The following is a 26,866-nucleotide window of genomic DNA, read 5'->3' on the forward strand; positions in this document are numbered from 1 at the left end:
CTAGAAGAGCTTCTCGTAGCACTTGTCACAGTGGACAATGTCCCGGTGGATGAATATTTTATCCAGAAGATCTCCCATCGCTTTGTGGCAAATTCCACACTGACAAAGGGAAAACAAGAAGGTGGTTGGACAGTAACCAAAGCAGCAGGCAGGAGGGGGCCGGGAAAGCAACAGTCCCTGTGTCATTTCATGCAGGTGGGAGGGTGCCAAAGCAGTGACCTTTGAGGCCAAACATTTCTCCAACAGACTGACGCCACCGCCGGCTTCTTCCACCCGCGCTCACCATTTCCACAGAGTTGGAAACTTTGCAAAGTTTGAGAGATTCAGCAAGACCTGCGCCGGGGCACAAAGGCCACAAAGCAGCCGGTCTACCACAAGGACAGGGACACAAGGACAAGGACAGGGACACTGTTCTTCTATCAGGTGACAGAATTCTCCTTCTTGTAATAAGCATTTGAGGAGCTGAAAAACTTTTGGGGATGAAACCAACACCTGTGACCGCGTGACTTTTTGGTGTTGGTCCCGAGGTGGATGCAAGCATTTGGCACACGCTGTGTACGTCACTCTGAACATCCGAGGACAGAATTTGTGCCGAGATTCCTCCTCCCACCACTCCATTTCCCAGCAGCACACAGAAGGCAGGCGGCAATTAAGGATTTTTTTACCCTGAAGCAGTATTCGTGGCAGCAGATGTTAAGATGCTCTATTATGATCTTGGGGCAGTCTCGGATCTCGCGGCTGCAGTAAGAGCAAACAGGTTCGCTGGACCTGAGAGAAGAGGAGAGTGAATTCCTCCATAACACAAACTGGTTCCAGTCCCAGCACTGGTTCCAGAGGTTTTTTACCTCACACCAGCACCACTCTGCACCAGGTACCTGCTTCTACATGTGCTACAAAGGGCTGCAAAGATGCTGAGGGGCCTGGAGCATCTCTCTTATGAGGAAAGGCTGAGGGACTTGGGTCTCTTTAGTCTGGAGAAGAGAAGACTGAGGGGAGATCTGATCAACACCTGTAAATACTTAAAGGGTGGGTGTCAGGAGGATGGGGCCAGTCTGTTCTCAGTGGTGCCCAGTGACAGGACAAGAGGAAATGGGCACAAACTAGAACACAAGAAGTTCCATCTAAACATGAGGAGGAACTTCTTTCCTGTGAGGGTGGCAGAGCCCTGGAAGAGGCTGCCAAGGGAGGTGGTGGAGTCTCCTTCTCTGGAGACATTCAAACCCCACCTGGACACGTTCCTGTGCAACCTGCTCTGGGTGGACCTGCTCTGGCAGGGGGTTGGACTAGATGATCTCCAGAGGTCCCTTCCAACCCCATAGCATTCTGTGATTCTGTGAGTGACTGTGTCTAGTGACAGCATGGAGAGACACATGTTCCCCCAGGGGTGCAGAGACCACAGCAGCGGGGCACTACAGACCTTTAAGTGACCGTCACTGTATTTTCCAAAGACGATTTACACTTCGTGCCGTTATTTCACCAAACACACACCAATATTCCAGAAAAGCAAAACCTTAAAAATCATTTCTGTGTATGAGTTTGCTGAACCCCCCGATGCTGTCCTACCTCTGCAGGGGAGTGCTGGACAGGTAGCTGTGGTGGCCGTAGGTCGCTCTCTCCACATCGGTCAAATCCACAAGGCTGCCACTGGAGACAGAAGGGAAATCTCAGCACCTGGCAGCGCTGCAAATGCCCAGCAAAGCCTGACAGGGCCAAACATACAGCCTGAGAACTGCAGGGCAGTGGTTTCATCCTGTCGCTTATTTTAGAGGCGAACTCGCTTAGAGGGGAAGCTTTCCCCTTCGTGGCTGTGGGACAGAGGTCCTCCTGTCACCACGACGAGAGGTCCTCCTGTCACCGCGAGGGGACCAGACAGCCCAGTGGATGGCAGAAAGATCCCTCTCCGTCCCCAAAGCAGCACTGGGCTCTTAGCAAAACTCTCTGCCCACCCCATGTAATAACCCCTCCGGGACTAATTAGCTGAGGCACGACGCCACGCTGATGCAGCGCTAACTCGGGAGCATGCACGGTGCGTGTTGCTTCGCACACGTATGTAGACACATGAGCGTGTCTCTGGACACGCCTCATACCTGCCATAGCGTGGGGAGGCCGATACCTCGCTGCTGTTCATGTACTCCTTCACAAAGAGGACCCCTTTTCTGGGAAAGGAGAACAGAGGGAGAAGCATTTGCATTAGAAAAGGCTGGGGCTGATGAGAGACGGCGCCGGGGGCCACATGTGTGCGCTCGGACACGTAACGCGCCCGTGAAAGGGCACGGAGTGAGACGCCGCCGTTGTTCTTGAATAAACACCAAATATCAAGCATTGTTGCTAAATAACACCCCAAATACCCCTCTAATTAACCCACCGAAACAAATCGAGTTAATTAAAGAATGGGACGGATAATATAACTCTTTCATCCAGTTATCCCCTGTTTTGCCAGGATAAGTCTTTCTCAAATCGTGTCAGGATTATGCACACAATAAGTATTTAGAGCTCGTGGTTCCGCCCGTTACCGTTACAGCCCTGCTGGCACCGCACCACGCACAGGGACTGCTTCCTCACCGGAGCAGCTCCAGCGTTTTCACCCATTATAAATAAATCACTACTGGTTTGTTTGGGGGATGTTTTTGCTTCCAGAGCTGACCTTTCTCCCATATTCATCCCTCTTTAAAATCCTGATTTCCCAATGCCGTGCCCCCGTCTGTCTGTCCGTCCGTCCGTCTGTCCACAGCTCTGTGGCAGAGCGAGGGCAGACGCTGCGCCACCGGCTCTTCCCGCAGCCATGAAATGAACTAATCAGCTCTTTCTCCATGGTGCATTTTCATCGCTGCCTGTGAGCTAGGATTAATCCTCTCTTCTTATATGAGCAAACTAAGCCATGTCACAGCTAAGGAAAGAAAATAAGAGCTTTCTTTTTTTTTCCTTTTTAACTTAGCATAGACACTTCCCATGATCATGTGTTCCAGAGGAGAGTCTCCTCCTCAGCCAGGCTGCAGCGAGGCCGGGAGGACCCAGATATCGCCCATCAAAACCTACGCTGAACCTCTCAGCGCTTTGAAACCCCTCTCTAAGTGGTGTGAAACTGTGCAGCCGTTTTCCCTCGGAGGTGGAGCCCGAGGGAACCACAAATCCCAGAACACGGCTCCCAGTTGGCAGCTGCACCGTGACGGGACGCTATTCTCTGTATTACATGAGAGATCGGGGCCCTGTGCCAGCCCCACCGACACCCGATGGACTTGCTGTGAGCTCCTCGCTCGCTCATGAGTGATGGCAAGGCAAAGAGCCCACCAAGAGCCCCACACGTGTGATGAGTGTGTACGGTGTGAGGAGCTCCATCGTCTGCCTCCAGCATGTTAGGGAGGATTTGTGGGTTTGCCACGCTGAAGAGAAAAGACCCAACTCATACACTGCGCTACGTCCTGGCCTCTGAAAAAGGGCTCCTGGAGAAGAGCACCCAGCCCATCTCTCTTTTGGGTGCCTCTGGCCACAATGTCCGTGCTGGTGGCCAGAAGTGGCTGAGAAGTGTCCGGTGGCCCAGAGGCCAAGCAGCAAAGCCTGGTTTGTCTCCACCAAACAGGACGGGTGGGTGCAAAACCTGGATTGCAGGGGGAGGACCAGGACCACCCATTGCTCTTTACCCGGCAGCGCTGGCGTCGGGCTGGTAGCCAGAGGCGGCTGGGCTGTGGTGCGGTAAGGTGGCCATCGGACTGCAGAGCCTCTCGCTCGAACTTGAGAGAAGCCTGGTGAGAGAAAGAGAGAAAAGTCTGTCGTCACTGGAAACATGAACCATGAGCCAAACTGGTGGCCAAGAAAAGACCTACCACTGCTGTTCGGAGGGTGCAATATTAAGGTCCTTAACCTTACAGATTAATTAATCTTTATCACAGGCCAAAAAGGCTCCTTTCTCTTTTTATATCTGACAAATATCAGTACTGCAGTGATTTGGAAAATCTTGTTTATAGGGCCATGGGAGAAAAGGTCAAATAAGATCTTCAATTAAGCACAGACAATAAGTGAATCCCGCAGCCTGACTGGGAGCAGCAATGGAGAGAAACGGCAGACAGCAGGAGAGGAGGATGTGGGGATGGATTGACCAAGTCCAACATAACTATCCCCAACTTAACAATTTCAAAAGCTGCAGGAGGGAGAAGGAGGCAAAACTATGGCTACTAAAATGTCCTCAGAACACAGCTCTGGCTCTCGCCTCAGCAGTGAGGCCTGGCAGGGATGAAGCTGATCCTGCCCGGAGCTTGTGCCTCCTGTTCGCACCCACAGCACGCTCCCCTTTACAGATCCAACACTCAGACCTGCGCTGGTGCCTCCATACAGCGTCAGAGTGCGAGTGGACGGGCTGACACTGCCATGAAGGGCTGGAGAAAGCCCAAGGTAATGGTATTCCATATCCATTCTGCGACCAGGTCAGTCAGGTAATCATTGACGTTCTGGAGATAGCGATCCTTTCTCTCGACATCTCTCTTTGCTTTTAGCTCTTTTTGCCTGCAGCCTCTGCAAAGGCTGATTTCTGGTCAAGGGAGGGGAGCCAGGAACCAGCCCTTTGTTCTCCTGTCACTCTGTTCTGGCACCCCACATGGTGAGAAATCCCCAGAGATGGATGCATGACAGGCCCTGTGCTGGGCAGCTTCTGCTAGGAACGGTTTAAGAGTAGTTCTGTGCCTCCAGATCACACATCCATGCCCTGGAAACCATTTGTCTCTCCCTCAGCTCTTGGCTTTGCTTCCCAGCTTCTCTTCCATACAGTTTCGTGGAGGTTTCCCTCACAACCCTCAGGGCTCCCCATTTACCTGGTGCTGCTATAGTTTAAGCTGTCCATGTAGAACGGCACCCTGTGGCTTCTCTGGGAAATGGACATGGTGGAATCTCTGGGAAGGGAGTCGTGGCTACGAAAGGAAGTGATACAATCTCAAGCACTGAACTTGAGCACGTGAGGGATGAGAATCTTGGCTAAATGTCTCCCTGCTCAGCACCAAAGTCACCCCCGCACCACAGCCGTCCATGCAAACAGCACCTCTCTGCGCAGGGAATTAGTCAGAGGTGGGTCAGGACACTCCAGATACAGAATAAAGGCAGCTGCGGGGTGTTCTGTGGGTTCACCAGGCTGGATTCCCGTTGACTTCTTACCGTCCGGCTCCAGGGCTGAATTCACAGTGCCCCCTGGCACTGGCACTGTCATATCTGCTGCTCCTGGGGCTGCCTCTTCCGTCATAAACCCTCCCTTCGTAATCCGGGGTAGGTCTGGCAAGGAAGCACAGAGCCCTGGTTACGTTGGACCAGGAGTTTCCACATTGGCTAATTAATATTTGGTCTCAGCAGTCACTATCGTGACGCATTCTCCCTTTGCTCTGCCCGTTTCACCTCTGCTGGCTCTGCTGAGGCCAGGAAAGCAGTCTCAAAACCTAACGCTCGAGAGTAAACCCAAAGCAGTCCATAAATGGATATATCTTCAATATTTTTTCCTTTCCCAGTGTTCACCAAGACCACCGCTGCACCGTCTGCACGTGTGAGCCACTGACCAGCCAGCCCATCTGGGCCTCACCCCCCCCAACATTTTCCCTTTTCCACCACAGAACTCGTTATGGGAATGGCTTTAACCTGTGGGCAGAGCTCAGGCTCTTTCCAGAGAGAAAATTAGCTTACAGCTTATGGTCCTTCTTTCCTTGCAAGTGCCCCGGGGCACAGATTATGTTTATATTGTATATCAGCACTGATCCTGATTAAAGCTTCAGGCAACTGTATAACTTCATGTTAAACAACGCTGAAAAGCACTGCCAATCAGCACGGCATTGAAGAGACGGAGGGACAGGCTAAGCTCGTGGTAAGATGAGAAAAACCCTGCTGCGGGCGAGACGTGCGTCTGGTCTGTGATATAAACCCCAGGGCGGGAGTTTCTGGGGCTGCAGAGACACGTCAGCATCTCCCGGTGCCGGGGGTGACAACAGGCTGGGAAGTACAATAAAGGGCTGTCCCATTTTTCCTGCTCCTGGTCTGAAAATGCCTCCAAAAGCCAACGAGAGCTTCGTGACACCAACTGTCTGAAAAATGCTGAAAGAGGTGAAGGCTAAGTTCAGATCCCGTGACTGTAGATCTATGTACACACGTGGCAGTTGTAAGGGTACAACTTGTCTCTTATGGCATCGAGGGGCATGAGAAAGGACCAGAAAGGTCCTGAATCATCATCTCGGCAGTTACAGAGCAGCAGATGTGGGCTCTGCACATCTGTCTGGTTTCCAGGCACCATTTAGGTGGTCTGAATGCAACCTGCCAGGGACTCTGATCTCCCAAATCCTTTTTCCAGCCCTTCAGGTCCCAACAACGATCCTGTTCCACGTGTTGTGAGACCTGGCAACGTCACTGCTCCCTCCGCAGACAAAACCCTGTTCTCGCTTCTTCCTGCAGTGATTGTACGACCCGGGCTGGAGTTTCTGCCAAAGGTTTCAGTGCCGGCAGCTCTCCCCGTCTCTGCATCCCCTCCTCAAACCGTTACCTCCTGGTGCCGAACGCCTGGCTGTCTACGTAGGAGGGGATCCTGTGGCTGGGCGCCGACACCCCAAAAGGCTGGCGCTCCGTGTACAGCGGCGTGGGGTGCTGCGTCTCGTAGGCACCCAGAGCACCCTCTCTCGAGCTGAAGTTCGACCTGCTAAAGAATTAGAGCCAGTTGGACCAAAAAACCAATGACTCTGTATTCTGTATTCCGAATTTGCCAAGATCACGCCTCTTTCTACTGGAAATAAGGAAATCCTGGGACACCGTGCTGTTAACAGGTTCTTAAGGCCAGGGGGAATGGCAGAGGTCTGTGCTACTTCCCCTCACCTCACGCTGCAGGATTCAGCAGTCACCTGAGTTAATTTGATAACTGAAATGAAATATGAACAACCATTTATGAGTGGAATCCTAAACCTACTATTCCTTTGCCAGTATCGTTTGATTAGAGCACACTGGGCAAATTTACATCAGACTAGCCAGGTTTGGGTCAAGAAGCAGGAATGGGAAAGGCTGAGGATGTGAGAGCCGTCGATGGGGGATGCAAAGGGACATCCCACCATACCTGGCTGCCGCTGGGTTAGGCTCGTTGTGTCTCCAGTCTCCTGGGGTCTCGCGGTGACCATCTGTGGTGGGGCAGGTTTGTTCTTCATAAGCTGGAGTGCTCCTGGTCAGGGAGGAAAAAGCCTGTCAGCAGCTTTAGCGCTTGTGCCTAAACCTCTCCACCGCGGTGAGTAAACGCAGCAATATCACGATTATGTTGGTTTCTGAATTCTGTAGCCGAGAAATGGGCATTGCCCTTTGAACAGGGGAGTGGGGAGAACACAAGAGGTGCAAAACGGGAGGAAAATGGCCCCTGGCTCCGTACCTTTCCCAGGACAGGTCACCTTCACGTGCACGCTGGGTGTCTGGAGCAGGGATGCTGCTTTCTCTGGGCAGAGAGCTGGACCTGCCAGGGCAGAAGACCGTTTATAGTCACAGAATCACAGAGGTTGGAAGGGACCTTTTAAGATCATCTAGTCCGGCAGACTGTGCCTAGAATAACTGTAGAATGTAGATGCAACCCCCGGTGAATCTCCTGCCTCAAGAAAAGTGCAATATCCCTGCGTGGGAATGTGCCAGATAATCCACAGAGGTGTGGAAAAAAATACCAGAGGGAAAATACAAATCTCTTCAGAAATAACACTGGGAGGAAAGAAAAAGAAAGCTCCTGATAAGCATCGGTTACCTGTTTACTCTTTCCAAACTTGATGTTTTATCTCTGGTCATTTAGTTACGACCATTATTAGTTATCCAGTACCTCCACGTCACATTTCAGACTAATAAAATTAAATTTCAGCACGAGCTGCCCTCACCTGGAGACCATCTCAGGAGCGTATGCACTAGATAAACCCACTGCAGCCCCCCCCTGGATCCACTGCTCTCTGCCACAACCCAGGGAAAATTTTGTTCACTTTTTCTACCCAGTTTTGTGTGTTTGCACCCACCAGCCCCTCTGGGGATACTGACACCCCGTAGAAAATCTGAAACTGGCCGGGATTCCGGCATCAAAAATGCATTTAGTTAGACTCCTAAGAAATTAATTCTCAAAATGCTTTCAAAGATCCTACCCTGAAACATTAAGGCTGACGGAAGAGGAGGCAGCCCTTACACGTTATTTGCTGCCGGTTGAGGGCTTCCCTTTGCCAGCATTGATTCGATCCCTGCGAGTTCACTAAGGGGACGAGCCAGAAACCGATTGGTGCAGTCACCCAAGAGAGAACAAGATCAATTTATTTTGATTCCTTTGCCACAGAGGCAGGCACCTTAAATTCTTCCTTCTGGCAAAACACTCGTGGTCACTGAGCTATAGATTCCCCCTCAGGCTGGGATGTTCTAAGTGCCTGAAGACGATGTGTTTGTCCAGGAGCCCAGACTCAAAATGGATTTACTGAAAAGTGTGGGAGAGAACTCCCAGGTCCTTCAGGGGAGCGATGCTGCGGGAGGACTCCTGACTGCTCCCTTGTCTGAGCCAAAGTCACCACGCCTGGAAGCACAGAGCCCCTCAGATGAGGACTCTGTGTTTCTCTCGGGAGCTTGGTAAGCCTGAGGGCTCATCTGAAGGGAATCTGTGGATTGGGGAGGCATGGAGTGGGCAACGGATGGAGTTTTGTCCATCTTGGCCACTTTGCTGGGGGGTACTGGAGAGAAAGGAGAAGTTTTCTTCTCTCTGTAACTTTTTGCTTCAGCAGTTTGACTTCCACTCGTGTCCCTGGGGACTGGGAACAGCTCCTTCGGCCTCCCTGCGTGATGACGAGCTACAGTTTGGAGTATCTGTGGTACATCCAGGGTAGCTCCGTTCGTCAGAAGAACCGGAGAGTGACACCATTGCTCTCTCCCTGCTGCTCTTCCCATGCCCCTTCCTGAGCTTCCCCCTCCACGGTCCTCACTGATCCCACACTCTGCTGTCCCACCACTCGTGGTGTATCTCCTGAAGAAAGCCCAGCTTGGTGACTCCTAACCCCAAACACAGCATCCCCAGTCCCTTCTCCAGAACCACCTGCAGTAAATTCCCTGTGTTTTCTCAGCTGAAAAAGCAAACCCGTTCTTCCTCTTACCTTCCTGAGGTGACTTCCTCACTCTGCACAGAGGGTGATATCCCCTTGTCCATGTCCATGCTCCCACTAGAGCTGTCCTTGGAGCGTGGCGTGGACCTGGAGGAGAAGAAGTCTGGTTTACAAGTTGATTTGAAGATGGGTTCCTCACTGAAACACGAGTGAGGAAGCCCAATTTGGCCAAGAGCCTCAACTCTTCAAATTTAGGGGCAAAATACAGACAAAAACAAAGAAATCAGCCTGTGAAGTCCTTCTGTATGGATCTTGGCCCTGCGCTGTTTTGCGCGAGGCAGGCTGGAGGCACCAGGACAGCCACCACGAATCCACATCAGTGGGAAGGGAAACAGTCCCATGCTGGGGTGACTAGAGTCCAGCCTGGGGCCTGATGCTGGCTGGGTAAGCTCAGAAGTGTGACTCTGTGTTACCACGGGGGCGTTACCCCACACCAGATTAGGCTGTTATTTGGCATTTGTCTTTAGAGAAGTCTCTGCTTCCAAATTTAAGGTCCAGACAGCAACTAGGTAGTCCATCTGGACAGGGTTTGATGCCTCCAGCTCATTGGGATGTTTTATCCCAGGCTTTCGTATAAAACCATGGTAGAAGGTTCACTCAGTAGAAGCAGCACTAGAGTCAGGCACAAAAAGGGAACCTGGGAGAAGATTTTCTTTATGTGGGAGAAGACACACAAGGAATTAACCCTCATCTGACCGGAAAAGGTGTGTGTGTGGGGGGGAATTATCCTTGCCTGGTCATGCTGGGTTCATGTTCAGTATGCTCCTTTGACCTGGGGGACTCTGGATGGACATCGTGGTCAGAGTGTTCTTGTCCCTTCTCAGCACGGTCGGTTGAGTCCAAAAACCTAAAATAAAGATCTGTGCTGAAGGCAGTGGACAAAAAACACACTGGGGTGGGTGGACATCCATTCCCATTCCCATTCCCATCCATTCCCTGCTCCCATCAGGCAGGGAGCAGGAGAGACCGTTTGGCCAGAGCTATTCCAAACTGCCCCGGTACCAGACGTGATGGGAATCACGCATACAAATCCCGTTCTCGCTTGCAGGTTCCCAGCTAAAGGCCTCTCACCCAAGATTTGTCGCAGAAGGAAACCATTAGGCACAGGAGAAAGCACTCGTGTCAGAACTCCTCGGCCTGACAGATGCTTTTAACACCTCAGGACATGCTCACACATGATTTTGCAGCGTTCATAAACGCTTGGATGGTACTTGCTGAGAGCCCTGGGCAGCAGAAGCCACTGCCTGGCACTGGAGTGCCACAGGAACCACGCTGATGCCAAAGGACTCCTGTCACACCCTGTCACTGCAGAAACTGCCTCTTGGACGTCACACTCACCCCTCTCGGACCAGCTCTGGTTTAGACTCCTCCGAGGCCCTTGTGCTCTCGTGCCCCCTTTCTCCAGGGGTGTTCCCTTCTTGGAAATCTTGGGAAGACCTGGCAGAGGAAGAGAAACCCCACTCGTGGCTGCCAGGCACGAACACCTGAAAGCTGGGTTCAGCGCAGGCTGAGGAGAAAGGGAGCCAGGAGGCTCTGGTGGAGGATATTCCAAGGGCTACGCTGTCACCAGCACAAGGAAACACTGACTTCAGCGCGGCACAAAGCGCCGCTCCATTCACTGCTCGGAATTCAACGGACGGGTCAAGCAGCAACATTTTCACATGCTGAAATCAGCTCTTGGGACAGGAGCTGTGAGAAGAAGCCTCTTCCTGTGCCTGCCCATTCAGGTTTCCCTTAATTCTCAGTATTACTCATATGCCCACTAACGTTACCCCGCTCTTACCTTTTAGAGGAATATTCTGTGTCCTCTAGGCGCGCAGGGGCTCTCTCAGGAGAAGGAAAAGGGACATCGGACTGCACGTTAGACCTGTCAAGAAAAGGAAGGAATCTCCAGGTTGGTAACTTGCCAAAGGCCTTGAGGGGGACTAGTTTGAAATAACAACACTGCACTTTATATGAGAGCATAAAACGAAAAGCAATTTTCCTCAGAGAACTGATTTTCCTTCAGAAAAACACATTTTCACTCTCTCTAATCAAGAAGAGCAGAGGCTGGTAGTGGAGCTAACGCAGTTACTTGGCCTCGGTTCACACACGTCTTGGCCGGATACGATCCTTTTCTGGCCTGTCACGGGATCACACACCTGGGACAAAGTACAACGGGAATAACTTTGGGGAAGACGTTCCTATGTGACCAGCAGCAGCTCTAGGTCCTGGGAGTTACACCATCCTACTGGGAGCTTTGTGATCCTCCTCACCTTGGTTAGGAGGTTTGAAGGTATCATTTGCTCACCTCAAGCCCTTTGGTAAACCAATACATGGAGTCAAGTTCAAAAATAATGGACTGAAGTAAGTGAAAAAAAGCAGCTTCAGGGAGATTAGTGTGTTTGCTGTCAACAGCAGCAATTCCTTCCTGACTCTGTCAGGGGAACAAGCATGGTCTGAAAAGCACATGGGATGGAGACACTTTTGAGATCAATGCTAAAGGCAATGATAAAGCTGCCGGATCTGCTCCCAGGCTGCTTCTGCAGAAAGAAGTCGATGTGTAGCGGTGAACAGAAAGAAGCTGTTCCCACTGTTCAGCCGCGGGTGATCTTCTGGTTCCCCTTCCTTTCTTGCCCAATTTGGATTGTGCTTCCAGCTCTTATTCTGGGGGAGTTACTGCTTCTCCCCCCACGTCTGCCCCCCGCTAGCAATGCTGTGAGGACCAGCGCCAGGCCCTGACCTTGCGGGTTCCGACGTGGCATCATCCAGGAGGGAGGTCTCGTACCGATGGTGCAGCTTGTCCGTGGCATCTGCAGCTCGGTCCCTGCTGCTGGAGCTGGACCTGGAAGGGGAGGGAGATCCGTGGCTCACAGAAGGAAGCTTAGCAGGTTGGAGAACCAAGCAAGAAGCAAAAATATCTAATATGAGATTTTCCTGTCTCAAACATAACATCTTTTCCTCCTTCCTGCAGCAGACCTGAAGGGCAGAGATATAAATCCAACCAATTCACACCAGTGCAAGGAAGGAAGCTGAAAGATCTCAGCCTCTTGAGCTGGTGGATCCCCTTTTGCAAGAACACACTCGTTAGGGCAGTCCTTGGTCAGGAAAAGACCCCTCTCGCTCTAAAATTGAGATGAAAAAGGGAGTTTTACACTGTTAATAGGTTTACACTTACTGTGGTGAGTAAAATCCGTTGTTGGTTTCTGTGTGTTCAGGATAACTGGAAAGGAGAGAACCCAACTTTAGAAAGCGTCTTTGGTTTGGTTTGGGTAATGTTCTACAAATATTTTCTTCTGTATTTAATAAAAGAGAGAGGAGGAAATCCCTAAAACTTCCCAGAGATGTTCCTCAGGTTATTTCTACAGGGAAAATGGCGAGAAACTTTGGGGGAACTCAGTGTGTACGAAGTGGAAAAGAGCATTTAGTATCTCTGAACCTCATCGACACACGACGGATGCCAACGGTATGGAGTCATCTGGAAATTCAAGCCAGGACTCTTCCAAACAGAGCTGCGACACAGGCACCTCCTGTCAGACACTCCACAGGACATGCAGTTTCCTTTTGGGTTTGGCTTTTGGGGTTTGGGTTGGATTTTGTGGGGTTTTTTTTAGGGGGTCAGTTGTTACAAAAGTAAATAGGTAGGTGGAGGCCTAGAGATACATTGAGTGTGAACCTCTCCTTACTGTAAAAAAAATAATAAAATTACATTCCAGAATTGGGTTACAGTTGGGAATAAACCCAGAAAATGCAGAAATGACCCACAAAAGTGATTTTGTTTTTCTATCATATAAGCTAAAGAAAAAAAACTGGAATAAAACATCAAACAATTTTATTGAAGAGGGTAGTGCTTCCTTTTTTCCCCCTCTTCTTAAATAAAATTTTAGAGAAGCGGCCGCAGTTCTGCGAAGCACAGATGGAACTGTGTTTTTCCACCCATAAACACCCCTGCAGAGTTTCCAGCCAGCTCAAGAGCAGCAGTTTCTGACTCGCACAAGGCCCCGGTCGATAAAGGAATTTCTCGCTGACTCTACCTTCCATTCGCAGAAACCGCGGCTGCTCTGGGGGCCGGGTCCTCCCAGGGGAAGGGCTCAGACCTTTCCTTCAGAGGTTTGTCGCTGGAAAAAGGAAAATGCCAGTGAGATACGACCTGAGAGCACTTATATCGTCTCACCTCAGAAGAGTCTGCTGACATTCAGTTTGGAGGAGCAGGAAAAAGGGCTAAAACAGTACCTGGGGTCAGGAAGGGCCAAACTTCTCATAGAATCACAGAATGGTTTGGGTTGGAAGGGACCTTAAAGCCCCCCCAGTGCCACCCCCTGCCCTGGGCAGGGACACCTCCCACCACACCAGGTTGCTCCAAGCCCCCTCCAACCTGGCCTTGAACCCCTCCAGGGATGGGGCAGCCACAGCTTCTCTGGGCAACCTGGGCCAGGCTCTCACCACCCTCACTGCAAAGAATCTTCTGAGCACAGCTGGGGGGTGATGAGGAGAGTCATGCTGCTCCCTGCTAATTAGAGGTGTTGCTAATCCCGTGGCTTGGGTGAGCGTTTGGACTCTCCAACAGCTCTTCTCTCTGCTCACAGGCCAGAAGGACCTTCCTCCAGGTCCATCAGCTGGACCTTATGTCCACCTTCCCCTCTCCCAGACCCATCAAGCTGCACGTCCTTCTCCTTCCTTCCCTGCCAATTACTCTCTCTCCAGTTTTAGGTGGCTTAAGTAACGAGGCATCCTCTAATTTCTCTGGGAGATGGGCTCACAATTAGCAGCAGTTATGTGACCCTAACGACTCCCCGCACAACGAGGGCGTTGTAACCCAGCTGTCCCCGTGACGACATGCAAGGATATATTTCTGGGCCTTGGCTGAATGACCATGACACTAGCCCGGCCTCCACCTTTTCTCAAGAACTTTAGACTTGGCTTCAGCCTGGGATATCAGTTTGGGACCATTTCTAGCTTTATCTTCACTGATGGAGGTGGAGAGTGCGTTACAATTAACTGTGTATCCTACAGAAACTCATCTGGTAAATCCAAACCTTCTACAGGTGCTTAAGGACAACAGAACCACACCTTTAGGTTCCCAATCACTTCCTTTTTTCTTAGGTTTTCCTCCATACAACAGAGCTTTTTACACTTTCCCGTTGTTCAGCCGCCCCTTCTGACTTCCTGCAGGATGCAGAGGACCAGAACCAATGGTAGCAGGAGCCACCACCAACTGAGGTTCCACACATCCCGTGTAGGTGGAAGAAGCTCCCCAGGGAACGGCAGTGAGAAGGCAAGTGGAGTAGGAAAAAAAGAAATAAAAATGCATGAAGTAGACTCTAGGGACTGAGCCAAAGAGGAGAATCCTTGAGGGAGGAGAAGGAAGAGCAGAGAACCAACAAGTTGCAGCCAAGCCAGCAGCTGGTGCTCTTGGAGAGCAGCCCAGGACCACGACTGGGGAGGTCCCATCTGTTTGAGACCCGGAGCAGGTAGATGCTATTTCTGAGCACTGAGCAAGGTGAGGCCTGATGTTCAGCAGCACAGATCGGCCTTTCTCAACTTCTTACCCGTCCCCGTGCCGTGACATGGTTTCAGATGAGGATTTCCCATTAGCGGCCGGTCTGCTTTCACCGTTTCTGTAACAAACCAGCAGGAAGGATTAGGTGGGGAGATGAGGAGGCACAACGCGAGGCACAGGAACCGTGTGGCGAGGTGTTTGCCGGACGTGCGCTACGTACGCTGCGGGGATTGGTTTGAAATGAAGGTCTGATCAGTCGAGGGGATAGAAAAATCTGCATTTTTGGGGCTCATTTTCATCAGAAAGAACTGAGTAACGTTCAAGCAGTGGGAGGCTCACAGCTTCCATCTGGCTCTATTTCCTCCCAGATTGCTAATGGTTTTGCAAAGTGCCACTTTCTTAGATTCCCTGCGCTACAGCATTTATCGATCTGTGACGGCACCGCATCCAGAACAATCCTGTGTATCCGGGAAAAGGCCCCTGGGCAGAGCCAAGCTCCTGGCGCAGCACGGCCCTCGCCACCCTCAGTGGAGCTCCGGGGTGACGCAGACCCAACAGACCTACCTGCTCTCAGCAGAAGAGGGGAATCCCACTGAGGTTTCACTCAAGGATGTGGTTGTTTGGCTTTTACTGCCTGTTTCAGGGCTGCGAGAGAAGGCAAAGGAAAAAAGCTGTGATTCCTGAACAAACCAGCTCTCCCCGCTGCAGCGGGATGGAGTTTTCCTGCACTGAAGCCTTCCTTTCCGTGAATAAATAAAATGGAAAACAAACATCACTGTTTTCCATAGTCACTTACAAAGCTGTCTTATCAGAAGCAATTTTTAAATTAAAAACATTGATATTGGCAGGAATATCCACCTTCTGCCAGCAATACACCCAGAATAAAAATAACACAACAAGACCAGTAACCAAAAGCCTGTGGAAAACCATTTCAACGGCTTTAGAGGGGAGACTGAGCTGAGATGTGGGGAAGAACTTTGCTGTGAGGGTGGTGAGAGCCTGGCCCAGGTTGCCCAGAGAAGCTGTGGCTGCCCCATCCCTGGAGGGGTTCAAGGCCAGGTTGGAGGGGGCTTGGAGCAACCTGGTCTGGTGGGAGGTGTCCCTGCCCAGGGCAGGGGGTGGAACAAGATGATCTCTAAGGTCCCTTCCAACCCAAACCATTCTGTAATTCTACGATTCTATAATTGGATCAAACAGACAAAGTTGGAAGCAAGTGAAAATTATTCCCCTACACTTATTTGGTGAGAAAGAATTCAGCACATCTGGGTTTTTTCCCTTTCAGGTTTTGAGCGCCTCTATTTGGATGTTGCCAGATCCTTGCAGGAGGTGACATGGATTTCAGACTTTTCCAGACCCATAGAACCTCCTTTTCAAACAGCTGCCTGCATCTAAGAAACGTCTCCCGTGTGCAAGGCTGAGACATTTACTTCGTTTCACCCGCCTGAGGGTGCCCACAGAAGTCTCTGACACGGAGAAGTCTCTGACACCTCCACGTGGGCTGATAGAGCCACCACAGAAGCCCAAGATGTCCTGGCTGTGCCCTAGCACTCACCTGGAGGGAGACACTCCTGTCGTCTTTGCCTCATTCCAGGAGGACCCAGTGGTGGTTTTTCTTAGCCCGTTAGTACTGATAAAAACAACAAGTAACAAAGAATTAAAGACAGAAGATTTTTAGGTGCTTTCTCCTCTGGGGGGACACATCCAACTTGCTGCCCACAGCTCCTGTCTCTGCTTCCCAGGCAAGGACTCGCACTTGTCCTCATGCACCAGTCGCACTGATGTAACTCCTGTCTGCTTTTCTGCCAAAATACTCAGCCTTTGGAAACTATTTTTTTTCCTATTTAACACAGCTGGAGCCGTTTCTATCCCCAGTGTCTGGGTTTGCACTAAAAATCAGCTTCCCCAAAGGCAGAGATGAAAGCTCAGGGTGTTCCCAGATCCATTTCAGCCTGTGCACGTGTGTGATGTGTGAGGAGAGGGGGGAAACTGCTGCCCAGCCCTGTCTCAAAACTGGGGCCAGTCTTTTCTCAGTGGTGCCCAGTGACAGGACAAGAGGGAATGGGCACAAACTTGAACACAAGAAGTTCCATCTAAACATGAGGAGGAACTTCTTTCCTGTGAGGGTGGCAGAGCCCTGGCAGAGGCTGCCCAGAGAGGTGGTGGAGTCTCCTTCTCTGGAGACGTTCAAACCCCACATGGACACGTTCCTGTGGGACCTGCTCTGGGTGGGACCTGCTCTGGCAGGGGGTTGGACTGGATGGTCTCCAGAGGTCCCTTCCAACCCCATAGCATTCTGTGATTCTGTGTTTCATCAGGAGAGGGGCTGGGCAGCAGGTTTATACTCTACAGCTCACGTGAGGGGTGGCCTGTAGTTAAATACCCCTTGTCACCCCCCAGGGCTGTCAGTTGGGTACGCGATGACACCCTGACCCTGTCCCCCTCTGCTTCACCACGTTAGCTGGACCTCACTGCTCGTTTTGGATCTCCCCCTTTTTGTGAGAAAGGGGCACTCAGGATTTTCTGAGAAGTCCCTTCTGAAACCCCTTCACCGCTCGCTGTGTTCAGGCAGCTGCTGCCTCGCAGATAAAGGCAGTTGTCTGCAAAGCGTGCCCCAAAATCAGAGACACTCAACACACCGCTCCAGGAGGAGGTAAGTACCTGTTGTCACCTGGTGGAAACCTGCATGAACCAGACGCAGTGGGACTCCTCCTCTGCTGTCCTTCCTCTTCTTCTATCTCAATTCTTTCAGAAGGCAAAAAGAGAGACGGGTATCACTGTTTCCCACTCCCCACTGCGAGCTAATTCAGGCCGTTTATTCTTGTTTTCCCTCAGGCTGTGTTTCCCCTCCGTTTCCCCCAGAGGCAGATTTTTCCGGCTCCTCCAGCTCCCCGTGCGCTGCTACTGGCGAGAATCTCAACCGGCTGCATGAAGTGAGATCTTCAGCCCAGATCAGTGGGGTTTTGCTGTCACAGTCACTTTACAAATAGCATCAGCTGAAAGCTTAAATGCCAGAGAGTGCATTGCTAGGCATCATTTCCCCGTCACACCGACTGCTTTAGAAGGTAAATGCCCGAAGAGTATTCATCCCGCTGGCTAGAACCAGCCCTCCCTGGATGGAGAAAGGCAGCGAACGAGTCTCTCCGTGTTTCAGGTTGCCCATAACCCAAAGCATCATCAGTATTTTCAGTGGTTACAACCCTGTGGGCTCTCAAAAGCCAGCGGGATTCAACCCAGAGCATCCCTTTAAGGGAAATGTCCCTCCTCGGCTTCGAACAACCTGGGGATCTCCTGTCCCACCATTTAACCACAGCCCTGGCCCAGTAACACAGACGCACAGCCCCGGTGGGGCTTCCAGAGGGCCAGTGACCTACCTCTTGGCAAACAAGGGTGGAAATTCTTGCGTGGGGCTGCTGCAAAGGAAGCATAAAGGCAACAGTGAGAAGGTTGGAGGTGAAGAGACACCTTGGGCAGAGGCAGCTCCCACAGAGTCCCTGGCCTGTAATTGCCCCATACGGTGCAAGGCACGAAGGGGTCACATCACACCATTCGGGCAGAGCTGGCAGTGACCGGGGGGGTTAAACCCATGCAAATTACAGAGCAGAGGAAATAAAAATAGGAAGAGCAGCGAGTTATAACATATAAAGTAAAGAAGCTTCCCCAAAGGGCCTTTTTACCTTTATACCTTCCTGATGGTTTTTCTTCCTCCATAGAAACCCGCCTCCCTCCAAACCCCAGGACACTCAGGGCACCAGAGGAACTGGCAGCCACCGAAAACACCCTGAATGTCCCTACAGATCCTGTCCCAGCATTTCCCTCGTTCCGGGCACCGCTGAGTGCTGCCGGCGCGTCCCCTCCCTGCTCCCTCCCACACAGGCAGCCTCCCGGTGCCTCATTGTGTCACCCTGAGTTATGTCACGAGGAAAAGGATTCCCAGTGAAAGCGAGCTGCAAAAAAAGTCACCATCATGGCTCCTGGGAGATCAGAGACCTTGGAAATCTGCTTTTATTTCCCCTCCCAGGAAAGAGATGGACAACAGAGCCTTGAACACCAGTAGCTCCGACACATCCTTCACGTTCCAGTTACACATCCATATGTTACTGTGCAGTTCTTTTTCCCCACAGAACTAATTTGAAGCCGCAATTAAGATCAGGATCTTGTAAATCTGGGTATTATTCAAACACACTGTAAAACTTGGCCACAAAAAGCTGATCCATATTGGATGCAGTTCATATTTGTTCTGATTTTCCCCACTGGAGAGAGCGGTATTAAAACCTGAGTCTGAAAATTGAAGTCTTGATTGTGGGCCCCAGGGAATTAGGGATTATCATGGTTTTTCTCTTCCTCAAATTCCATCCCTCTCCATAGGGAAGATTTCCCAGCACTCCTGGAGGATATTTTCCCCGATTCTGCAGAAACCTGCAGATATCCTTGGCACTTCTTGAGAGACGGCAGCTAAGTCTTCTCCGCTCACTGGAAAGGTACCCACCACCTCCAGAGTGCCTTGGGTCAGGCCACCATCCCCGTGAGACCACCTTCAGCAGGCCCTTCCCTGTCTCCTGCCCCACACTTGGGTGCTGAAGACTCACCCGTTGCTTTTCTTGGCCGCTGAGAGGACGTAGGCACGTTCTCTGCTGGCAGTACGTCTCAGGACGCTGTTGGCTGCCTCTGTCCTGGAAGGGAGGGAGGGAAGGGGTCACATTCTGCTCGTGCCTTGAGGAGGCAAGAGGTGACCAACCCACGAAGGCTTGTGCTAACCCTGACAGAGCTCCTGTGCTCTGGGGAGCAGAAATCCAGCCAGAGCTACAAGGAGTAACATCGTCTTTTCCTTTAGCATCATTCATGCTGGGCCACAGCGCTTTCATGTGGATGATAAGCATCAGGCAACATAGAAAATCCTTCCTCTTCCAGGAAGACAGAGGGAGTTTCCCTTTTCCAGACCTGAACTGTTGCAATATTGCGTGCCACAGGACAAAGAAATGGGACACATCCTACGTGGACTGCACGGGTCTATCCGGACATCGGTACCACCAGAGGTGGATGAGTGCAGGTCTCTGAAAGGACCGTGATTGGTTCATCCCCAGCTGGCAAATTACCAAGTTTTCATTTGTAAAAGTCTTATATCTGAGGAAAAGTATCTTCAGAAACCTGACTGAAAGCAAGAAGGCCTCTGGCTGCAGCAGAGGCAGATCTACCACATTCTGCTCCTGGTACAAGAACGAGAGACCCCCCTGGATCTGGACTTCGATGCGAGTCCCCAGGTGGCCCAGACCCAAAGAGACACACGTGGGCTGTGGGAGGTGGCTCCTCCCTCTGCTGCTGGGCTATTTGTACCTCTCTATCTTTTCACAGAGACACTACGCGGCTGATGGACTCCACAGCCCATTTCCAGCTGCCAAATTAATTGGAGGATGCTGTCAGGTTGAATCATGTCAGGCTTTTAATTATATTTTGTTGGGAGCGCAGTTGCCTGTGGGTAGAGACGGGCTCTGGGTAGAAATATCTGCTTATTTTTACTTTACTGCAGTCAGCCCTAATAGCTCAGCTGTAATCATCATCGAATTGACCCTCCCAGTAACGAGCAGTTAAACGGGGGTCAGTCCACTTGTCACTGCCCCTGCAAGGACACGGTGGTTACCTGGAGGACATACCTCTTTTTATGTTCATCTGGAGTAAAAGGCACATCCTCCTCGTCCAAATCCACTGATTTCTGCCTGACGTTATAGGGAGCTCTGAAATCGAAAGGGAAAAAGAGAGCCAGGGTGAGGGAATGGCCTCTGCAGACAAACAAAACCCAAGGAAAATCCAAGGGCAGGGCATGTGGAAATGGGTTCAGACCCTAGAACTGTGGAAGACACTTGTATTTTTCATGCCCATTGGGGTACACATGTCCCCATAGGATTTTCTTTTCTTGGTGCAGGGGTTCAGCCTAGAGGCTGGTTCATGATAAATGCTCGGCTGCCTTTCAGGTTAAAGCCACACTCTTTGACCCAAAAAGCCGTGCAGGGAATGTCAGCAGCGCTGTTCTGCCCCAAGGGCCCTCCTTTCTCCTGGTTTCAGAACGGCCAGCGATGCTGCAAGCCAAGTCCCCAGGCTGCATCCTCCAGTTTCTGCCTTAATTACTGACAAGTGATACAATTCACTACGTACAAAGGCTGTCACCAGTTCAAGGAACAACTTATGGCCCACACAAGCACCGGGAAGTGGTTGGGTTTCCAGTGGAAGTTCTGTGGTGTCCAGATGATGAAGCTAGGCCTGGCCAGGCACCCGTGTTGACTTGGTGGCTTCATCACCTGGCCAGCCACCCTCGGTGGCTTCATCACCGAGGCACAAGGTGCTGCCGAGCCCATGCACAGGCAGAAAATGCTGCTCCCCTTGGCACACTCACAGTTTCTTGTAGTCCTCAGTGGTCATCCTGTAGCCAGAGGAAGAACGGGACTGGCCATATCCCTTGGCGGCAGGGCTGCGGGTGGCACAAATCAGATCCGTCAACACAACCCTCCCGGGCTCTCACCCTTCACCACCCGATGGGGGAAACAAGGGCAATCCCAAATTTCCACTTTCTGAATTCAGGGAATGCTCTTTAATCAAAGGGCAGCATTTGCCACCTTTTCACAGCCCTGGACTAGGATTTGAGGTCCACTTTGCTTGCCCAGAGCTTTGCCAGTGTGAGTTGTCAGAGCGGGTATGGGCACACCCCTCTGTGGGACGGCGCGACTCCCTCCTGGGATCAGGCAGTGAGAAGGACGAAGACACCTTGTGGCATCATCCTTCTCCCCAGATGAATCAAAACAGGGGGAAAAATGGGATTTCAAAAAGTTTGACTTAAGCTGCAGTAAAGCACCCGCTTAGGTCAGGGCCGTGCTTAGATCTTACTTACTAGAATTAAATGTGAGTGCCTCTCGCAAGACAGGTTCCAAAAAACCCCACCAAACCCCACATTAAAAACATCAGAATGAAGTGTTACAGCTTTGGCATTTGTCCCCCCCTCAAAACTATTTGCCAAATTAAACCCAAATCCCAAATTTCACAGCCAACTGCCCTCCCGTGCTCTGGTGAGGAAAGCGCGGAGTGTGATGCCTTGTCTTTCCCCGTGTCTGCTGAGCGGAGCCGCACACGAACAGCCACTTCTTCCAGCATTTGGTAGGGATTTCGTGGAGCTCGGTGGAAGCCCACAAGCACTGGCCAAAGTAAAAGCATGACTAGAAATACAGACAATATTTAGAAGCTCATTTTCATGAAGAAGAGGAAGCCACACACCTACCTTTTTTGTGCTTCTTTAGAAGAGGAAGAATCTGGCGTGGAAGGGGTCTTATCGATGGTTTTTGTGAACACCCCTCTGGGGAGAAAAGAGACATGGTAAAGTTTTGGCAGGACAGATTTTAAAACTAAAATGATGAGACTTGCAGCCCCTCTTTGGCCACACGGTGTCTGTGTGTCCTGGCAGGAGGAAGCTGCTCACTCAGGACATGGAGAATTAGAAGACACTTCCTTGGGGGAGTCATCCTGAGAAAAGTCCCAACTTCCTGCTCCCTGGCCTTGGACACCCTGGTAAAATCAGCTTGCCCAGAGGCGTGGGTACGGAATCACTGGTGGGTTGTGCTTGTGGCATCGGAATCTCCGTGGGCAACAGCCCAGGTGTCAGAGGGAGCTGAAGGACACAAGCCCCACCACCGGTGCTGTGCTCATCACAAGGATGGTGGAACGTTTTCACAGCACGACAGCCCCTCCATGCATGATGACCGTGTCACACAGAGGAGATCTGATTTTGTTATCATCACCATCAAACTACTTGTTAAACAAAATATTCAAGACTCTCTTCACCAAGGTACTCCCTGAGCATTGTCATGTTCCCAACTCGTAGGAGAACCCAAGAGATAGTCATATTTTTCACGCTTGTTGCTCCTGATCGAGTTCTCCTTCCCCTACAGCCCAAATATACGCCACTCCGTACCAACCTGATGAGGTAACCGGGCTGAGGCTTGGAGACAGGAGACCTGGGAAAAGAACAGGCATTAGAGAATTAAGAAACACAGGGAAAAACACCAGCAGCAGCACCAGCGTTAAAGGGAAACGTCCACGTGGCTGTCAAGCCAAAAATTTAGCTAAATGGGCCTGGAGCGATACCTCAGCTGCGGCACCAAAATTAACCCTGGAAGGATTATTTAAAAAATGAATAATCCTTGGAGCAAGCTCTATAAAAGATATTTTTAGAAGAAAAGTGAATTTTAAAGATAGCTAATTAAAATCAGCCATGCTGACAGGGATTTCTGGCTCAAAATTAGTCCACAGATTGGTGGCACAGAGGGGGGAATTAGACATGGCAGAGATCCTGTGTTTTTTATTGCAGGCAAACATCACCACCTCACTCACTTCTCTGAGGGCCCCTGCTGAGGAAGGGAGCGCGGCAAAGCTCCCCTGGAGGGAAAGGAAACGGGACCATCAGGGGGGGATCTGGCTCCTGGCACCAGGAAAGGAGGAAATATCCCTGGAACCTGCTCCAAGCTGTCTTGGAGACGTCTTCCTGAGAATGAGGTGGGCACCAGGATGGGCCACAAGGACCTGGTTCCCACCAGATGAGCTCAGAGAGGGTCCTTTCACCCCTGCCCAGACACCACCCCCCCTCCTTTCCTGTCCGTCCAAGTGCTCTAGGACCACAAAACAGTTCAGTAAGAAAGCTCAGCAGGTCTCAGGTCTCACCTCCTGTCCCAAGCAGGGTCAGAGTTTCGCAGGAAGGCAGGTTTATCACTACGTGCTTGAGGGGGCTGCCAAGCTCAAATTTATCCCGTTGCCTTCACAGGCAGAGAAATACAAAGTCACCGCAGGCTTAGCCCAGCTCCAGAGCTCTCCGGATGGGATGAGCCGGAGGATGGCGAGTGCTGAGCACAGCCCCAAGCTCTTGCTTCTGCAGTGTCCTCAGAGCAGACAACAGCAGGGTGCAGCTCATCCCAGCCCCATCGCCGAGCTGTTCCTCAAGCACTCAGTTCTGAACGTGAGCTGCAAGGGACCTGAGACATTGTCCAGCTTGGCCTGTCCTCACTCTGAAGTATAAACAGATCCTGGGTGTCCTGGACTCCCCGTCATTCACCTTCTGTCAACTTCAGGCCCTCACACATTTGTGCGAAGATGCCCCTTCAGATGCCACGTTTCCAGTGCCACAAATGTCCCTGGTTTTATTCATCCTGCGCCTGATAAAGCATCACCAGGCAGAAGGAAGTAGGACATGGCAGGGAAACCAGATCCCGCCTAATTGCAACAAGAAGTGACAAGAGCTGGCACAGAAGAAGGGAGAGGGCAGTGCCCTCCCAGCAATGGCAATGTGGCTACCAAAGAGCTCTCTCATATGACTAAGCCCTTTCCAACAGTTTTATGTTTTAGGACACAAGTGCTACAAGCTCCGGGGTTCCCAAAGAGCCCTCGTGCTCTGGCCCTCAAGCAAATTCAGCTCCCACACAGGGCTTCGCTTGTTCTGAGGAGCCCGAGGCTTAGAGCACACAGGAGCTGATGTGCAGCAGTAAAATCTTGTGGGATCATGGGCTTGAAGGAACCCATTCATCTGCATTGAAGACATCAATCCATCCATTCATCCATCCGGAGATAAGCCACGAGGTGACAGTTTGTAGGACATGACACTGAACAACCCAGGGTCTCCTCAAGGACCACGTTTTTCAACACCACCTTAGCAGTGACTGGGTGTGAGGAGGTGAGAAAGGAGCAGACATTTGGGAAGAACCAGGGAACGCACCGACCCCATGAGATAACACAGAAGGGAAGCAACGGGATGGGCCCCCCAAAATTACCTGTCGTTCTGGGGAGCAGTAGATTTTGAGGCTGGGGAATCTCCACCGGCCTGTCCAGACCTGAGTAAAGAGAAAACACAATGATGTAATTAACTTCTGGTCTTGCTGAACACAGCAGTGATGTTCTCAGAGAGAGCTGAGAGAGAAGCAATTCTCTAAGAAGAATTCTAAGAAGGGCTCCTCTAAGAAAAGCAGCCCAATTTGGGTTTGTTTCCAATTAAAGAGAAGCTGGTGCAGATCCTGGTGTTTCCCGGTGTGTGACAGCCCTGTGTCTGCAGGGGGAGATGCAGACCTGGCTGTTTTATCATTTAAATTCCCTCCCGTCAAGGTCTGCCCCTTCATTAGTTGCTCAGGAGATGGTGAAACCCAATCTGCCTTCAAAAACACTATGGAGTTCTCCTGAGACTTCAGATCTGCCCGTGCTGCTGGATTCCCAGCTCCCAGGAAAGGCCTTTTCCCAGAACTTCTCCCCAGCCTGCATTTATCATAATTAAGCAGGAGCCCTGCTCCCCTTTGGTGGTGTCATTTCCTGCCATCATGGGTACCCCAAAACATGTGCCACGTGTGCTGCTTCTGCAGGCTGGAGAACAGAGAACTCCTGGGCGGCTGATGAGGGAAAGGGGAGGGAGAAGAGGAGCGCTCCTCGATGGCCACACTTACATTGGGCTGCTCTTCTTCTCATCCTCAGAGTCCGAGTTATGGTGGTGGATCCAGCTCTTATCTCCTTTCAGGGTGGTGCGAACCTTCATCTGCTTAATGATTCTCCTGCGGTCCTCATCCGTGGGAGGGATGTAACCTCCTGGGAGAGGCAGAGGGAAGGAGAAAGGAGAAGTTGCTGAGAAAGGGCAAGAATTCGGAGTGTCAGAAGGTGAGCAGAGGTGAATCTCGGAGCAGGGAGGACGGGTCTCCTTCCAGCCAGAGATTCACACAGTGAATGAGGCTTTTGCCACTTTTGATGGAAGATGGAAACAAGCTGCTGTCACCCAGACTTCAGGATCAATGTACCCTGATGCATCACCTCCTCTGCAGAGATCCATACGGCTTTTTCTCTCCTCTCAGAGGACTGTTTAACGTTAATGAGTCATTTTCCTTCGGGAAGACCAAAGACATTCAGTGGGTGGTCTAATCACATATTTGCAAAGAGTTTCCTCTGGCATTTCCCATCCCATCAGCTCCAGCATAAGGCTTTTTGGGTTTGTGGGAGAGGATGATGCATCTGGAGTATGAAGCTGAGCCAAGAGCTGGCGGTTAGAGGTAAGCCATGAAATGCAAACACCCAGCTGCCAGCTTTCTCTAGTGGCCTGTCGCATCATTTGGGTCCTCATTTCCACATTCTCATTTACAAAGTTCAGTCTCAAAAACATCTTCTCAAACCACGTCTCCCAAACAGGGTGGTTCTGGCCCAAATGTGGAAACGTCCCATCCTGTACGGTCTCTCTCTTTGGCTGCCCAACAGCAGCTCTGCCACTGTCCTCGTTCTGCACCTTGTCCCTCTTCAGGCAACAAACCACAACTACATTCCCTGCCTGAGAAAGCCAGCAATGGCAATCAACACGTAAAATTAAAACGTAGGAAATTGCAGAATGTCATGGATTAGGAGCTGCCAAATCCTCCTGGTGGGAAAAAGATTGGGTGAAAAAAGCACAGGTAAATGGGGAGGAGTATTAAAGTATTTATTCAATATAAGGAGTATTTATTAAAATATAAAAATTATTGGGAGCTGGCAGGGCAGGAGAGGGGAGGCTGGGGAAGGGGAACCCTCTCTCACAATGGAAGGGAATGAGCAGGTGACTGATGTGAAGGGCTTCAGTCCTCCTTGAGTGCCAAAGTCCTGCAGGACCAAACTGATTGCAGCTGGATATTATATTAAAAAAAAAAAAAAAAAAAGCATTTTAACTGGGAAATTCCCCATCCAGCCCCAGTATGATTTTTTCACACTCCTTTGATAATAAGACATTGTTAGGAGTTTATTAATAATATAGGCAGTGTTCTCATGACTGTATGTGCACTGCAAACTGCGCAAGGGCAGTCTCCAGCCCAACAGGCTTTTGGTTTTTATCTCTAGAAGAGAAAACCAGAGGGTGTGGGTAGACAGAGACTGAGGGACGTCATCCTCGTCGGCTGTTAATTGCTGCTGTATGTTCAGTAGACAGAGAATTTTAAGGAGGGTCTTGAAAAGAGTGTAATCTGGTAGTTTATTAGTCTTTTGCTCATCTCAAAACCTCAGCCAGGCTACATCCATACCTTCACGGATAGTGAAATTATACCCAAATGCACCTAATTTTGGAACTGGAGGGTGAAGCAGGTCCCAGACAAGGAAGAGGTGACCTCTACCCTGGGGCACAGCGCTCTGGGGGAGCCATGCAGAGACGATACGGCAGATACAGCTGAGCAGAGAAGGCCAAGGGAAGCCGTGAGAGCGGTCAGATCCCCAACAGCTTGGGGTGGGGAAAGGAATTACCTTTACTGACACCCAGGGACATCAT

General features: G+C 51.0%; 1 protein-coding gene across 1 annotated transcript; it reads right to left on the bottom strand.

Moving 5' to 3' along the window:
* Positions 1-26,866, bottom strand: ZNF185 (zinc finger protein 185 with LIM domain). The gene is made up of 30 exons (XM_074148144.1): positions 26,842-26,866; positions 25,041-25,179; positions 24,381-24,440; positions 22,539-22,577; positions 21,845-21,919; positions 20,969-21,043; positions 20,232-20,312; positions 19,170-19,253; positions 17,955-17,993; positions 17,242-17,325; positions 16,136-16,210; positions 15,148-15,228; positions 14,633-14,701; positions 13,118-13,201; positions 12,262-12,306; positions 11,827-11,928; positions 10,888-10,971; positions 10,443-10,664; positions 9,838-9,951; positions 9,096-9,191; positions 7,367-7,447; positions 7,064-7,165; positions 6,503-6,655; positions 5,140-5,253; positions 4,803-4,898; positions 3,639-3,740; positions 2,088-2,156; positions 1,564-1,644; positions 666-768; positions 1-99 (listed from the first exon to the last, which is right to left on the bottom strand). The coding sequence occupies exons 1-30, from the start codon at positions 26,864-26,866 to the stop codon at positions 1-3; spliced, it is 2,673 nt and encodes an 890-aa protein (XP_074004245.1).

The sequence above is a fragment of the Numenius arquata genome, chromosome 5 (genome assembly GCF_964106895.1).
Source record: "Numenius arquata chromosome 5, bNumArq3.hap1.1, whole genome shotgun sequence".
Lineage (NCBI taxonomy): Eukaryota > Metazoa > Chordata > Aves > Charadriiformes > Scolopacidae > Numenius > Numenius arquata.